The following is a 13,739-nucleotide window of genomic DNA, read 5'->3' as shown; positions in this document are numbered from 1 at the left end:
CTGAATTTTGAAATAAAAGAATGCATTAAATGAAGCATAAACTTGCTGTGGAAAGAAATAGATTTCTGGAGTGAAATGCAAAAATGGTTTTAGTGGACAAATTAACTAAGAAATGTATATTTTTTTTCTAGTTTTCTTCCAATGTTTGTCACGATTAGCACATTTAACTTTCCAGGCCATCTGTTGCCACCCCATATTGTCCTTTCACATTTTTACCCAAATCCCTGTTGTTAACAATAAAATGGCAATAATTCATTAACCGTGCAATCCAATAAATGTAAGTCCCATTGAATTCATACTACTATGAAACAATATATTTCCAGAGGAATCCCATCATCTCACATATCCACCACATATGGATGTCAGTCCCTTGCATGCCACTCTCAGCATATATTCCTGGAATTAGAGTAGATCTTGACAAATATATTAAAAAGGCAAAATGTTAAATTGATGTTCCTTTAAGTGAACCCAAAATGAACAAGCAGCTCATTTCATATAACTCTCCAACCATCTCCAAAAATTTCAAAAACTCATTCATGTAAGTTCTTTGCATGAAAAACAGCACCCGTCTACTACGGGGGGAGGGGGGGAGGAATTCCACTAAGTTCACATTTAGAGGCAAACCTTATATGGGAACCGGTATAATGCAGTCCTTTTCTGAATTTTACAATGCAGTTCTCCAGCAAAGTAATGTGTACAAAAATGCTTACACTAAGTTAGAGTATGCATAAAAATGCATTATATTCTGTTAAATTGATTTGCAGATATATATGCACAGCAAAACTGCATACAAACGTTAGAAGAAATTTGCACTAAACCAGCTGACTTTTTTTATTTTAAAAAATGCAATCCGAAAAATGAGAAATTGAGAGAATCTGACACTGACAGTTTTGTCCCACCCTAGTGGGACAATGAAAGGGAGAATAAAAATAGAACAACTATTAACTTCAATATTTCTTTTATCAAAGCAGGGTTCATGCCTTTATTTCCAAAACCTTTCTTAGTGCTGTAATTTGGACAAGAGCCATTTAATTTCTAAACCAGAAGGAGAGCTCCTGTTCTTTGGTAATCCAGGAAACTGAGCCAAGGCAGTTCTCCTTTCCAAGTGTCACTATCACTAGGTAATTTTGCCCGTGACTACTTTCGGTCTATTGGAAGCTATGGAAAACAGAACAGCACTGCAGCAGGTCAAAAGATGGGTAGATTCCAAGTTGAGTTACATAGAAATATTGCAGGAAGAAGTTAAGAAGAGTCAACTAGTAAGTAAGAAAAATATTTGCTTTATTTTTTTGCCAAATGAAAACAATCCTTTCTTGCTGGGAGTTTGAATTGTTTTGGGCTGTGTCATACACCACGGACGACAAAAGCAATGCTTTAAAAAAAAAAACATTGCATTGAGGGTCACTGAAGTAACATCAACATCTCAGTCCAGGACACCTCCCTGCATTTACCTGGAAGTAAGTCCCACTGGTTTCAGTGGAATTCACTTATAAGGAAATATGCTTACTAACACAACAGGTATCAAATGGCTAACTTTGTAAGCTGTAGTCTCTGCAAACCTACTGGCACTTGTTCCCTTTAAACACCTTGCACTGTTTTTAAATAATGTATTAACTTATGTGCACCGAAAAGAGAATTATATTCTTGACACGCTGGTTTGAAACAATATTGAAACCTTTCGTCTCCTTGCAGATACAAACCATGTTATGGGAAGGGGTTTTGTGCAGTTCCTTCGTTTTAGGAGAATGTTTGCTACAAAAAGAAAAAAGTCAGAAAAGGTGGAGCCTGATACGAACGTATTTAGGGATATGCCATACAGCTTGGTGTCTGTTTGTTTATATTGTTTATCTAGAAGTGCCAAGACCACAAATCGGAGGACGACAAAGAGGATGCAGCTGCAGCGTCGCAAATGACAAACCCCCTAAAGCAAAGCCGTTTCCCATCCAATATTCTTTATTCGATTCCCAAAGCTCTCATCGTCTCATCGAACCTCGGAGGGCGGCCCATCTCACTGGAAATGGCAGTGGTAAGCGGACCTTGTCAATTAAGTATGAGATGAAACTTAATCTCGCCAGAATTAAAGAGACACAGAAATCTTATCCAGGAGCACTGTTGGAATCAAGGCTGCAGTTGGCTGCTGTCAGAAATAATTTAAAAGGGATATAGTGGGGATTGGCTGTTTGGAATGGTTTTCAAGGCTGCTACTGGCCCCTGAATGTACACAACAGATCCTGCACTAGGTATTAAGCAATACAGATATGATGTGATATTTAACTTCCTTGTTCCAATTTACTGGTGGCTCGCTGTGTTGTATCCAGGGCTAGAGGAGAAATTCAAGCCCTAAACAACAGTGTCAGAGAGCCAGTCGAGTGCTGCCTCTGAAAATGGCTCCATTTCTGAATAGCCATTGATCGATAGACCTCCTGACAGATAACTCTCCACAAATTTATCTAATTCCTTCTTAAAGCCATCCAAGCTGGTTGCCATCGCTGCATCTTGTGGCAGCAAATCCCATTAATTAATTTTGTTTTGCGTGAAGAAGTACTTACTTTGATCTGCCCCAAAACAGCTGCCAGTTAAATTAGTCGGGTGACCTAGAGTTCTGGTTTTATCAGAAGTCATCACTTTCTTCACAACTGCTTAGGTGAGCTGTAGTAGAAAACCTGTCCCAAGCCAATTTTTATTAAGAAGCACTAAACATTCTCCTTGATTATGTTTTCCTCAAAGCACATTGGGAACCATTTATGCAGCCATCTTTTGTGCAAAATGGGTGTGGGTGTTATTATTATTCTGTTTACTTATTTATTTACTTACTGGTTACAACTTGGTAACCAGTTGTTGGTTACCAAGTGACTTGCATTTAAAAACATAAACACCAATACATTATACCATAAAAGAAAAAAGAAAGAAAAGTCATATAAAAAAATAAAAGTATGCTTATAGTTCAAATTATACTATGTTTATAGTTCATATCTCTCCATAGTTGTCCTTTCTGTAAACTGAAATGTCCCAAATACATTAATATTAACAATGCTTCAACTATACATTGGAGGTTCGTGAGCTGCAGTGAGATGATTTGTGAAAAGCTTGCAGGACATGCAAGTATATTTCTACTACTTGCCTCCGCACTTGATTCATATTTTTTTCCTCGCCACTGATGATGGAGACTGTGCTGGTCCAGGGGGGAGGTTACCGTGGGGCGAGGTCCAGGACCTGAGTTGAGGGTCGGCAGACGGTCCTCCTCGGGCGAAGCGGGGTCCACAACGGGAAGCCGGGCAAGGACAGGAACTCTGGGGGAAACAGGACTGGATGCTGGCCGAAACAGCTCATCAACGACGTTGCTCCCGCAACCTGGGACCGGGCTGACTGGCCTTTATCTTCTCTGAGGCCAGGGGCGGTCCCGGCCCCCAGGAGACCCGCCTCTCCTGGCCTTAAGGCTAGCATTCCTCCTGGGAGAAACCAGTTCCCTTTGCCTCTCTGCCCTGAGCCTCTGCAGTTCAGGAGAGGCTGAAGGGTTACTGGGCCCAGGGGGAGACTCACCTGTAGGCACTGAGTCCTCAACCACCTCTGGAGCCAGAGTGGATTCACCTGGTTCCTGCTCCTGAGGATCTGGCACAGGTGCAGGCGCTTCAGAATCAAGGCCCTGCCCCAGTTCAGCCGGCCCTGGAGGCAGGGACTCCTGTGCAGGCTGGGCTTCCTCCGGTTCAGCCTCTGAATCGGATTCCCAGGCCATCACAGAGACTTAGGACATTTTGACCAGGGCCAGATTATAAAGAAAGTTAACAAGACCCTGCCTGGAGGCTATGATTCTCATATTGCACCACTGGCTTTGACAATGAAACTGTAAAGATGGTTTCAGAATATGAATTTATGTATGTGCTCTGATTTGTAGCACAAATACAATTTCAAGTGTTCTGCCAAGAACCACAGTGATTTTCATGTCATCCATGGAGAAAGAGGTGGCATTTAAGAACAGTCGCCTTAACTGTTCCTCATTCGGAAAGTGGTCCAGTTCCCTGATCATTGTGGTAAATGCCTGTTTCGTTCAGAGGAAGCCAAGAATATTAGCTTTCTTTTAATGAAGACCATATTTTTGTTGCTGTTTAATTCTTACCATTTCAAGGGACTACGGAGGATGTTATTTGGAAGCACATATCAAGTCTTCAGCTATGAATGGAAAAGAGCATATTTCAGATTCCACGAGCCTTATACTGATTTGGCCTACGCACTGGAGACAGATAAGGTAATAATACCTGGCAGCCATTTTTATACTGGTAATCGTGCAGCATGGATCAGACCAATCCCAGCCCAGTCATGTACTCCCTGGATGTTCAAGGGCAAAATCACAATCTATCTGCTTCAGTTGACCCCTGTCTAAAGTGGCTATTGGCGTTGCCTCTTTTGCAGGATGGTGATAATGTAAGTGGATTGTAAGCCCCTTTCCTTATCAAGGGAGTTATACCAGGTATCAAACAGAAGTGACATAGAGCTGGTTTACACAGCAGCATATGACTTGCCCTCAACCTCCATATGTACAGAAGCTTCCAATTGCCTAAAACAGCTATATGCTCTGAAAGTTGCCATAGTAGGCCCCAACCTAGCCTTAATACAGCTGCCTGGCTGTATTAAGCCCAGTCCTTGGTCTCTTGTAGGCATTGCAGAAAAGGGGGAGGGATGCCCGGCACATTTTAATCACACAACATACTTGAATTATACCAGAACAATCAGTAGCAGCCAGTGTGTGTCACAAGGTGGGGCTGCCCTCCTGGCAGCAGCGTTGTTGCTGCTTACCTGGACAGGGCTGAGCCAAGGTGCTGGCAAGGTTAGGGTGGCGTGGTTGCATGGGTAGGACTGGCACGACTGATCTGGCCCTGACCATGGGTCGGCAAACTAAGGTCCGTGGGCTGGATCAGGCCCAGTTGCCTTATAAATCCAGCCCGCGAATGGTCTGGGAATTGCCCCGTGGATTGTCAGCACGTGGATTGCCAGTGCGCACATTCTTTCCCTCTCCCTCACACGGCGGAGGCGCCTCCTCCTCCCTTCCTCCTCCTGGCTTCTCCCCACCCTGCCTAGAGGAGGAAGGGGGCTGGGCTTTGTTGGTGCCAGCCCTTCCCCAGACCCCTTTTGTGCGCCACTCACCTTTGTCAGGCTGCATTTTAATATTTTAATGTTGTATTTTAATCTTGTTTTTTAAGTTGTATTTCAATCAATTGTTTTTATATCGGGTGTTAGCCACCCTGACCCCGGTTTTGGCTGGGGAGGGCGGGGTATAAATAAATAAATAAATAAATAAATAAATAAAAAATAATAATAATAATAATAATAATAATAATATCATTATCATCATCATCCCTCTACCGCAGCTGCCAGCCCCTGCTGCTCACAAAACACAGGAGCCACGGTTGGCTGAGCGCCCCTCTCAAGTGGCCACCATTTAAAGCAGAGCCTCTTCGGAACCCTTTCACGCACTGCTCATCATCCCTCGTTCATATTCCCCCCCCCAAAAAAAATAGTCTGGCCCCCAACAAGGTCTGAGGGACAGTGGACCGGCCCTCTGCTGAAAAAGTTTGAGGACCCCTGGCCCTGACCTTGCCATTGCTCTGCCTCCGTCCCGTCCAGATAAACAGCAGTGATATAGGCGTTGGGAGGGTCACCTGATCACACGTGTCACTATTGGCATGAGTAAATGTATGTCGTAATTTACACAGCACTTAAAAGGTAAAGGTAAAGGTACCCCTGACCATTAGATCCAGTCATGGATGACTCTAGGGTTGCGGTGCTCATCTCGCTCTATAGGCCAAGGAAGCTGGCGTTTGTCTGCAGACAGCTTCCGGGACATGTAGCCAGCATGACTAAGCCACTTCTGGCAAACCAGAGCAGCGTACGGAAACACCATTTACCTTCCTGCCAGAGCGGTACCTATTTATCTACTTGCACTTTGTCGTGCTTTCTAACTGCTAGGTGGGCAGGAGCAGGGACCGAACAATGGGAGCTCACTCTGTTGCGGGGATTCGAACCACCGACCTTCTGATCAGCAAGCCCTAGGCTCTGTGGTTTAGACCACAGTGCCACCCGCTTACGCAGTGTAAATGCTTTTTTTCAGGGAGGAGCAGTAGCTGTTCAGATGGCTGTTCAAGTGAACATCATTAAATATTTGTTGTTTGTACAAAATAAAGAAGAAAATATGCGCCTACAAAGGTAAGGATGGGCCGGAGAGATATTTGCTTAAGCTGCATGGGTTTTGGGGGTCCAGAAGGTGGGTTCCCAGACCACCACCCATATGTGGCCTAGTGAATCTAGCAGTAGATTCACAGTACCTCCCAATGCTTGAAAGCCAAGGAGCTGTTTTGTAGTCTTTCATAGGGAGATACTGTGGAACACAAGCTGGTGTTGGATTCCAACCCCTGTCAGCCCAAGCCAACATGGTCAGTGCTCAGGGATCATGGCAGCTGTACTCAGCGGTGCAGCTGGGAGTTTTTTATTCCATGGACTTATACCCTTACAGGGTAAGGGGTCCCTAGATCAGGCTTCCTCAACCTCGGCCCTCCAGATGTTTTGAGACTACAGTTCCCATCATCCGCGACCACTGGTCCTGCTAGCTAGGGATCATGGAAGTTGTAGGCCCAAAACATCTGGAGGGCCGAGGTTGAGGAAGCCTGCTCTAGATGGTCACGTGTATTACGTAGGCTGTGAAGCCCTACATAAAAATACAGTGGTACCTCGGGTTAAGTACTTAATTTGTTCCGGAGGTCTGTACTTAACCTGAAACTGTTCTTAACCTGAAGCACCACTTTAGCTAATGGGGCCTCCTGCTGCTGCCGTGCCACCGGAGCACAATTTCTGTTCTCATCCTGAAGCAAAGTTCTTAACCTGAAGCACTATTTCTGGGTTAGCGGAGTCTGTAACCTGAAGCGTATGTAACCTGAAGCGTATGTAACCCGAGGTACCACTGTAAAACAACAATGGTGCCGCACCTCTGTGAGTCGTTGCAGGAGGCTCCACCAATAATTAGCATTAAACTGGAGAGCATACTTCTCTTCTCAGTGTGCAGATGTAAAACAGAAGCTCCAAGAGGGAGACATGGGTTGGATGAGAAATCCAAAAGAAGCACTGGAGAATGGAGAGACGCAGAATGCCTCTGCGTTCCCAATAGTGGGAAAGGAGAGCTGAAAATAATGCAAATATATTTCACACCTGGCAACCAATGCAACCATTGGATTTCAGATAGTACATGGGTAGACGAGTTGAAAAAGCCCAGGACACAAATTTTCACATCCCTCTAGTGGTTATATGGTGGATCATTTACCAGATGTAATGTATTCAGTGTTAACTCTGGAAGTGAATACTCGATTCTGACAAAATTAAACCTCCTGCTGTATATTTTGCTCGATCAAATGGGGTCTGCTTTTGCTGCCCTGATGGTAAGCACATTTACTTAGGATTAAGCAGCCTTGTCTTGTAGAAAAGGATAATATACGTTCAAAGTAAAAATAAATAAAATGAGCATCTATAGCAGGCATCAGCAAACTCTGGCCCTCCAGATGTTTGGGACTACAATTCCCATCATCCCTAACTAACAGGACCAGTGGTCAGGGATGATGGGAATTATAATCCCAAACATCTGGAGGGCCAGAGTTTGCCCGTGTAAATCTATAGCTGTGTAAATGCCTGGCTGCCCCACTGCTGACCTACAAAAAGTAAGGATGCTACAGTGATGAGTGTCAGCCCTGGTGGGCCCTAGCATGGCATAGCTGTCAAGCATCCCTTATTTGGCGGGACAGTCCCTTATCCCAGCGCCATGTCCCGCTGCTGTCCCTTATTGATTATGTCCCTTAAATAAGCTACTGAAGGTAATGGGGCCCTTTCTATGTCCAGCTGTCCTTTGTCAACAACAAATTGTTGCTGTTTTTTTGTGTGTTGAATATATGCTATATGGTAATTTATGGTCCTAATAGCTATCTAAAGCCATTTGCACTCAACAAAATATGTATTTTATCAAAGTAATTGTTGATCCCTTATTTTGGCTGCTGATCCCTTATTTTCGAGGCTGCTGGTCCCTTATTTTCAAATCTGTAAGATGACAGCTATGTAGCATGGCTGTGCCCAGGTGTGAATGCCTTGGACTGTTTGCTACTGCATTTATCATTCAGTTTGACCCCATAGAATCAAAGACTTGTGGAGTTGAAAGGGACCCTGAGGATCATCTAGTCCAACCCCCCTGCAATGCAGGAATATTTGTCACCTGGCACTTTCTGGGTGGTCATTGGGGTGGAATCCTGCACTGCAATGGCCTGGGTTTAGCCCTGTGGTCCAGCCCTAGCTGCACCATTGTCAACAATGTCTTGGGGCTGACAGTTTTCCTGTTCCTGGGCTATGGATTGCTAGCGTCTCTCCCTCTCACAGTCTCTTTTTCTAACTGTCTTTGCAGTTTATGTGAAATAAGCCAAAAAGAACAAGAAAAGGCTCTTGCAGCAGCCTTGGCTGATATTCTGTGGGTAGCAGGAGAAGGTCAGAAAGCTACTGTCTGCCTTGTCACCAGTGATACTTATTTTACTCCCAGTATAGACTACAAAGCGGATCACTTTACTGAAAGAGTAAGTAAGAGAAGCTATGCTTTAAAAGACACAATATTTGCAAGGGGGAATTGTTGGGTTTGATTCTAAAAACTAAGAAACAGAAAAACCCCAGAAACACGAGGACTGTTGTATGTTGTGGTACAAACAACAAGCACATAAAGATCCACTTCGCAGCCAGAGACTGGCTGAGATGTGCTGGCCAAGAAAAACCAAAAGCATTGTGTGAATCGAGGTGCTATAATTCTTTCTTTTATTAGACGCCATAAAGAGAACCAAGGAACTCCGAACACAGAGAAAATAAGTTAAATTTAGCATAGTTTATTGAGCTATCCTATGTGTGCAGTTAAATATCTTGAGGCCTGACCAGATGTTTCAGTGAAAGTAGATCAATAGAGTAGTATTTGGGATGGGTGCCACATGTAATGTGATCAAACTGGTCTGTAACACATTTGTCTGTGTGTGGAATCTCTGGGACGAAGATTTTCATATTCAAATCTCCCAAGCAGGCACAAGGTAAAACAGATTTTGATGTATAGCTCAATGAAAATGTTGGCTCTGGGCTCAGCCAGAGGACCTATTTATTGAGCATTCATCCAGATTTGCTTACACAAAGCTTATGCAGCTGAAATTCTACTCGGTCTTTACTGAGCATTTGTTAGTATTTGTTTGCAGGGAGATTATACAACAATGAGAATTCCACCTGCATTCACCCTGACTTGGCTTCAGGGTCTTCATATGTCTTCCTGTTTATCATTTATTCATTCCAAACTTCTCAGTGCATTTCCCTGTTACTTTCCTAACCACGAAAAGATTTTTTTTTCATTGTGCTTGGGCAACAGAGCACTTCTATTGTGAAAATCTAAATTTCCCAGAATGCACCCGAATCCCTCCTATAATATGGCACCCCTAGAATGTGGCAACTGTAGAAAAGGCAAATTAGGAAAGGATTTTTTTTTTTTTTAATGCAACTACCAGCATTGTCATGCCTTTCTAGAAATCTATGGACCTACCACAATCAAAATCCTGTGTACGGTTCTGGTTGCCACATCCTAAAGAGAATATTGTGGGTCTGCAAGAGTGGAGGAAGGGGAGACCAGCTGGTACCCATTGGGACTGGTAGGTCGGAGGGCAGGGCAACAGGTAAAAGCAGAGCCGATGACAGGTGCAAACAGCTGATTATTGGTTTTGTCCCCATCCTCCTCCCTGTTGATTAAGGAGGAAGAAGCTTGAAATATACTCGGAGCCGAGAGTGGATTTCGTGCTCTTTATTCAGCTCATAGTGGTGAGGAGGAATGGAAGTTCCTCCAGAATGTCTGCTTTATATACATTATTTACACAATGGGCCCCACGTGATTGGCTAATTTCAGAATTCTCCTGTAGGCCAATCAGGTTGCGGATTCACTTCCACCTAGAGCTGGATTGGGTGGCTCCTGTGGACCAATCAGACTGCTGCATTCTGAATCCTATTGTTCTAGGACCAATCAGACTGCTGCATTCTGAATCCTATTCAACTCAGTACATAACAAAGTTGATAGGAAGTATCTGGATTGGCTACTAGTATGGAGGCAGAGAGGTGCAGGCTGGCTAAGAGCAAGCTGAAGATGGAGGGGCAGTGCGCCATTTGCCCTGCTAGACCAACCTGCACTAGGGGAAGCCGACATTATTAGGGGACTGAAGCAACTCTTTGAGGAAGTATGATGACTAGGGCATGAGTAAGAATGGAGAAAGTAAAAAGGGGGAAAGCTCCCTCTCTCAAGATACCAGACTCTGGAGTTATCCAATGAAGCTGAACAGTGGGAGATTCAGCAGACACAAAAGGAAGTACTGGCACCAAATTCGCTACCAGATGTAATGAACATCCATTTGGAACACCAGGGCTCTCCTTCTGTCATCCACCCCTCCTTCCCAACTTGCTGTAATTATTTGGAGCTCCAAGGCAGTCAGGGGAGGAGAAGAGATGACAGGACCTGGGAGGGGACGGGCAGGAGAAGTAAGGACTGCCTTGTCTCCTGCCACATTGGTATGTTTAATATTTCCCAGCTTTGAATATGGCTGCCTTGACCCTTATTCCTCCATCCAGCCATCCCTGCACCCTGCTCTATCTCTGGATGTGCCTAGAAGGTCCAAGAGAACTCAGGTGCAGATACACACAGGTACTGCCTGGTTCTAATGCTTCATTATCTCTGTGCAGTAAGGGAGCTAGAGAGCACAGAGCCTTGGCTGAAAGCGAAGCAGTCAGAGTCGTCTTCACAGAGCTCATGTATATGTAAAAGTCTGTTCAGGACAAAATTAAATTTAGGCTAAATTGTGCTCCTGTGTAATGGAGATGAATGATGTGATTACTACACCACCTGACCAGTTTTCCAAAATTTTATTCCTGTGTTGATGGAATTCTTAATGATCATTTTGCAGGTTCAGCTGTTTGACTTTTTTGAGAAGGAAACAGCTCAGCAGTTCCTCTGCGATCACATACACTGTGTGAGTTCGGGGGGGGGGTATGCAGCGTCTTTACAAATGTGTACTTGTGGCCAAGTTTTATGTGGCTTTTAACAGTACCTACAGGTGGAACTGCACACATGCCTGTTTGCTCGTACCTTAGTGCACCACTGTGTTCAGTGGGGATTATTTCATTTCATTTTTTCATTTCACTTTTAATTTGTATACCGTCTTTCTATTTCACAACACCCAAGGCGGTTTACAAGCTGAAGAAACAAAGAATGCACACCTTATAACAATCTAATCCAATACAAAAATGTGATAATAAAACATAACTTTAAAATAAGCAACTTGTATAAAATAAAGTAATATTCAACAATCCATTAGAATAGCATAGACTAATATTAAATATCAGCATATAAAAATTAAACAAATCCACTCTTAACAATTATAATAAATAATTTCCAAACTGTAATCAATAAAAGAATGGCAAGTCACAGTGCATAAAATAATACAATACAAATCGAGAAACAGAGACTGGAGGGTGAGGCAAGGCAGGTGGAAGAAGGCCTTGCCTGATGAAGTTCTAGATCCAAAGATTCAAAAATTGTTCAGAATCTTATTCTTCAGTAGATGTACTCTCAGATGACTGTAAATGGGGCTGCAGTCTTACTTGTCTTATTATGCAATGTTGTAAAATGGATCTATCTTTTGTTCTGATCCAGCTTTTGGCTAATAAACCTCGACTGCATTTTGAATTACCTCGTGCATTTAGCACAATGTTCTTTTCCTCAGCTCAGTCACCACAGATAGGTACAGCAGGTGGGACCTGCAACAAACCATTACAGCATGGCATGCTGCTGTTTAGGAAGCCAGTCGATGTCAGTATGCCTTTCAACTTATGTGCAGTGACTGGGCTCAATAACTGGTTCTGTCCCAACTCGGCTAGGTGACTGGAGCACTTTCAGAGACCTTCCAATCCTGGAAAGCAGGTCCCAGTGCTCTGGACCCACAAATGTGCATTGTGAACACCAGACTCATGCAGAGTATAAATAATGCGGAAGCTAGCAGTGAAGCATAACTCCTTTTATTTCTAATAGCTACTACAAACTAATGAACTACTGGCTTACATGAGTGTTACATCTAGTCACTCAGCCATCTAGTCACTACATAGATAAGACTCTCTCCACACACAGAGTTAGGCAATCAGTCAGGAGTAGAAGAGCAGTTTACACCCCCTCCTTTCTCAAAACATCGGATCAGATTCTGTCAATGGGAGGGGTGAAAATAACAACAGTCCCTCCCTTCTATTCCCCCTGTTTTCCGTTCTCTTCCCCGCAATTACAGCCAGCATTCCGTGGCCATTGAGCATGCTCAGTCCTTATCAGGCTTGGGCTTTTTTTCCTTTGCCTGTACATATTATCTGGACTGGGGTTCTGCACTTGGGTTCCCCTCCCCCTTTGCCTGTACATATTTTCTGCACTGAAAATCCTTGGGGGTTCCCCAAGCACAGAAACCTAGAAAGCTGCCTTATCCTGCGTCAGACCATTGCTCCATCAACACAGTATTGTCTACACTGATTGGCAGCAGCCCTCCAGGGTTCCAAGCAGGAGTCTTTTTTCCAGCCCTGCCTGGAGACCCCAGGGTTTGAACCCAGGACCTTCTGCATGCAACACAGGTGCTCTCCCACTAAGCTATGGCCCCTCCCCAGCTGATGTCTTTCTTTTGTGTGTGGGTGGTGCCGTCCTGGCTAAATAAGCAACAGCCTGACCTCACAGCCTGAACACCAGAAATCAAGGGGAGGCTCTGAAGATGTGTGTCAACATGAACCTGAGCAGTGGTGGACTTTGGTAATATGGGGCTTGAGCGAAGACAAACGCCCCCCCCCCCAGTTCTTATTTCCATAATAATTCATTTTGGTACAGTTGTTTTTTATGGATCTTCTCAGTAGCTGCCCATGTTGTAGGGTGTTGTTGTTGTTGTTGTTGTTGTTGTGCACCCCCTCGGCTTGGTGCCCTGTGTGAGGAAATTACCTGCACTACCCTAAATCTGATGCTGACCTGAGTAACATTCATCCTTCTCTTCTAATCAGCTGAACTGTGAAGGAAGTCATGGAGTGATTCTATTTCTGTACAGCTTGCTTTTCTCAAGGACATTTGAAAGGTAACAAAAATGTTCCCCTGCTTTATCAATACCTAGATTTAAATTAAGCAATAAAGCACTGTGTCATCCTTTCTTTCTTCTTATCTTTTTTAAATTTAAGTATAGTTTATTTGCCACAGCATATATTTCAAACATTCTCATAATCATAAAAACCATAAAATAACACGTCATGTGCTCCAACCGCGTTAAAAGGAAGGGATACAATATATCTGCAACAATTTGAAAGGTTCAAACGTATACTTCAAGTATTCCAAACTATGTTACCCATCCCAAACACTACTCCCCCATGTGCCTCACTAACTGTGTGTTCAATAAAATTGCCCCGTACTGGGTAGAAGTTATCATTTTTCTTTTGGTCTCTTGCTACCTGCAGTTTCCATGTTAGCTCTTCCAACAAAGCTGTCTGCCAGACTGCTTCATACCACTTATCCATGGTCAAGAGTTGCAATGTTTTCCATGTTCTGACTATGGTGGTTCTCGCCGCAGTCAATAATTGGGTTATAAGATCTCTATTTCTAATTCTTGGTGAGTCCTGGCTGTACAATTTAAGCAATGCCAGTCCTG

At 43.7% G+C, this 13,739-nt stretch overlaps 1 protein-coding gene across 2 annotated transcripts in view; it reads left to right on the top strand.

Annotated features, from left to right (window-relative positions):
• Positions 1-13,739, top strand: part of MINDY4B (MINDY family member 4B) — a 38,234-nt gene that overhangs the window by 12,089 nt on the left and 12,406 nt on the right. For both annotated transcript variants that reach the window (XM_081862657.1, XM_081862658.1), the window contains 6 exons: positions 1,853-2,026; positions 4,124-4,243; positions 6,104-6,198; positions 8,429-8,594; positions 10,989-11,054; positions 13,105-13,175. In XM_081862657.1, coding sequence (XP_081718783.1) covers positions 1,853-2,026; positions 4,124-4,243; positions 6,104-6,198; positions 8,429-8,594; positions 10,989-11,054; positions 13,105-13,175 — 692 coding nt within the window. The remainder of the gene's footprint in view (positions 1-1,852; positions 2,027-4,123; positions 4,244-6,103; positions 6,199-8,428; positions 8,595-10,988; positions 11,055-13,104; positions 13,176-13,739) is intronic.

Source organism: Podarcis erhardii, assembly GCF_964252035.2.
Source record: "Podarcis erhardii genome assembly, chromosome: 5".
Classification (NCBI taxonomy): Eukaryota; Metazoa; Chordata; class Lepidosauria; order Squamata; family Lacertidae; genus Podarcis; species Podarcis erhardii.
The sequence above is the reverse complement of the archived record's forward strand: the minus strand, read 5'-3'. Positions and strand labels throughout refer to the sequence as shown.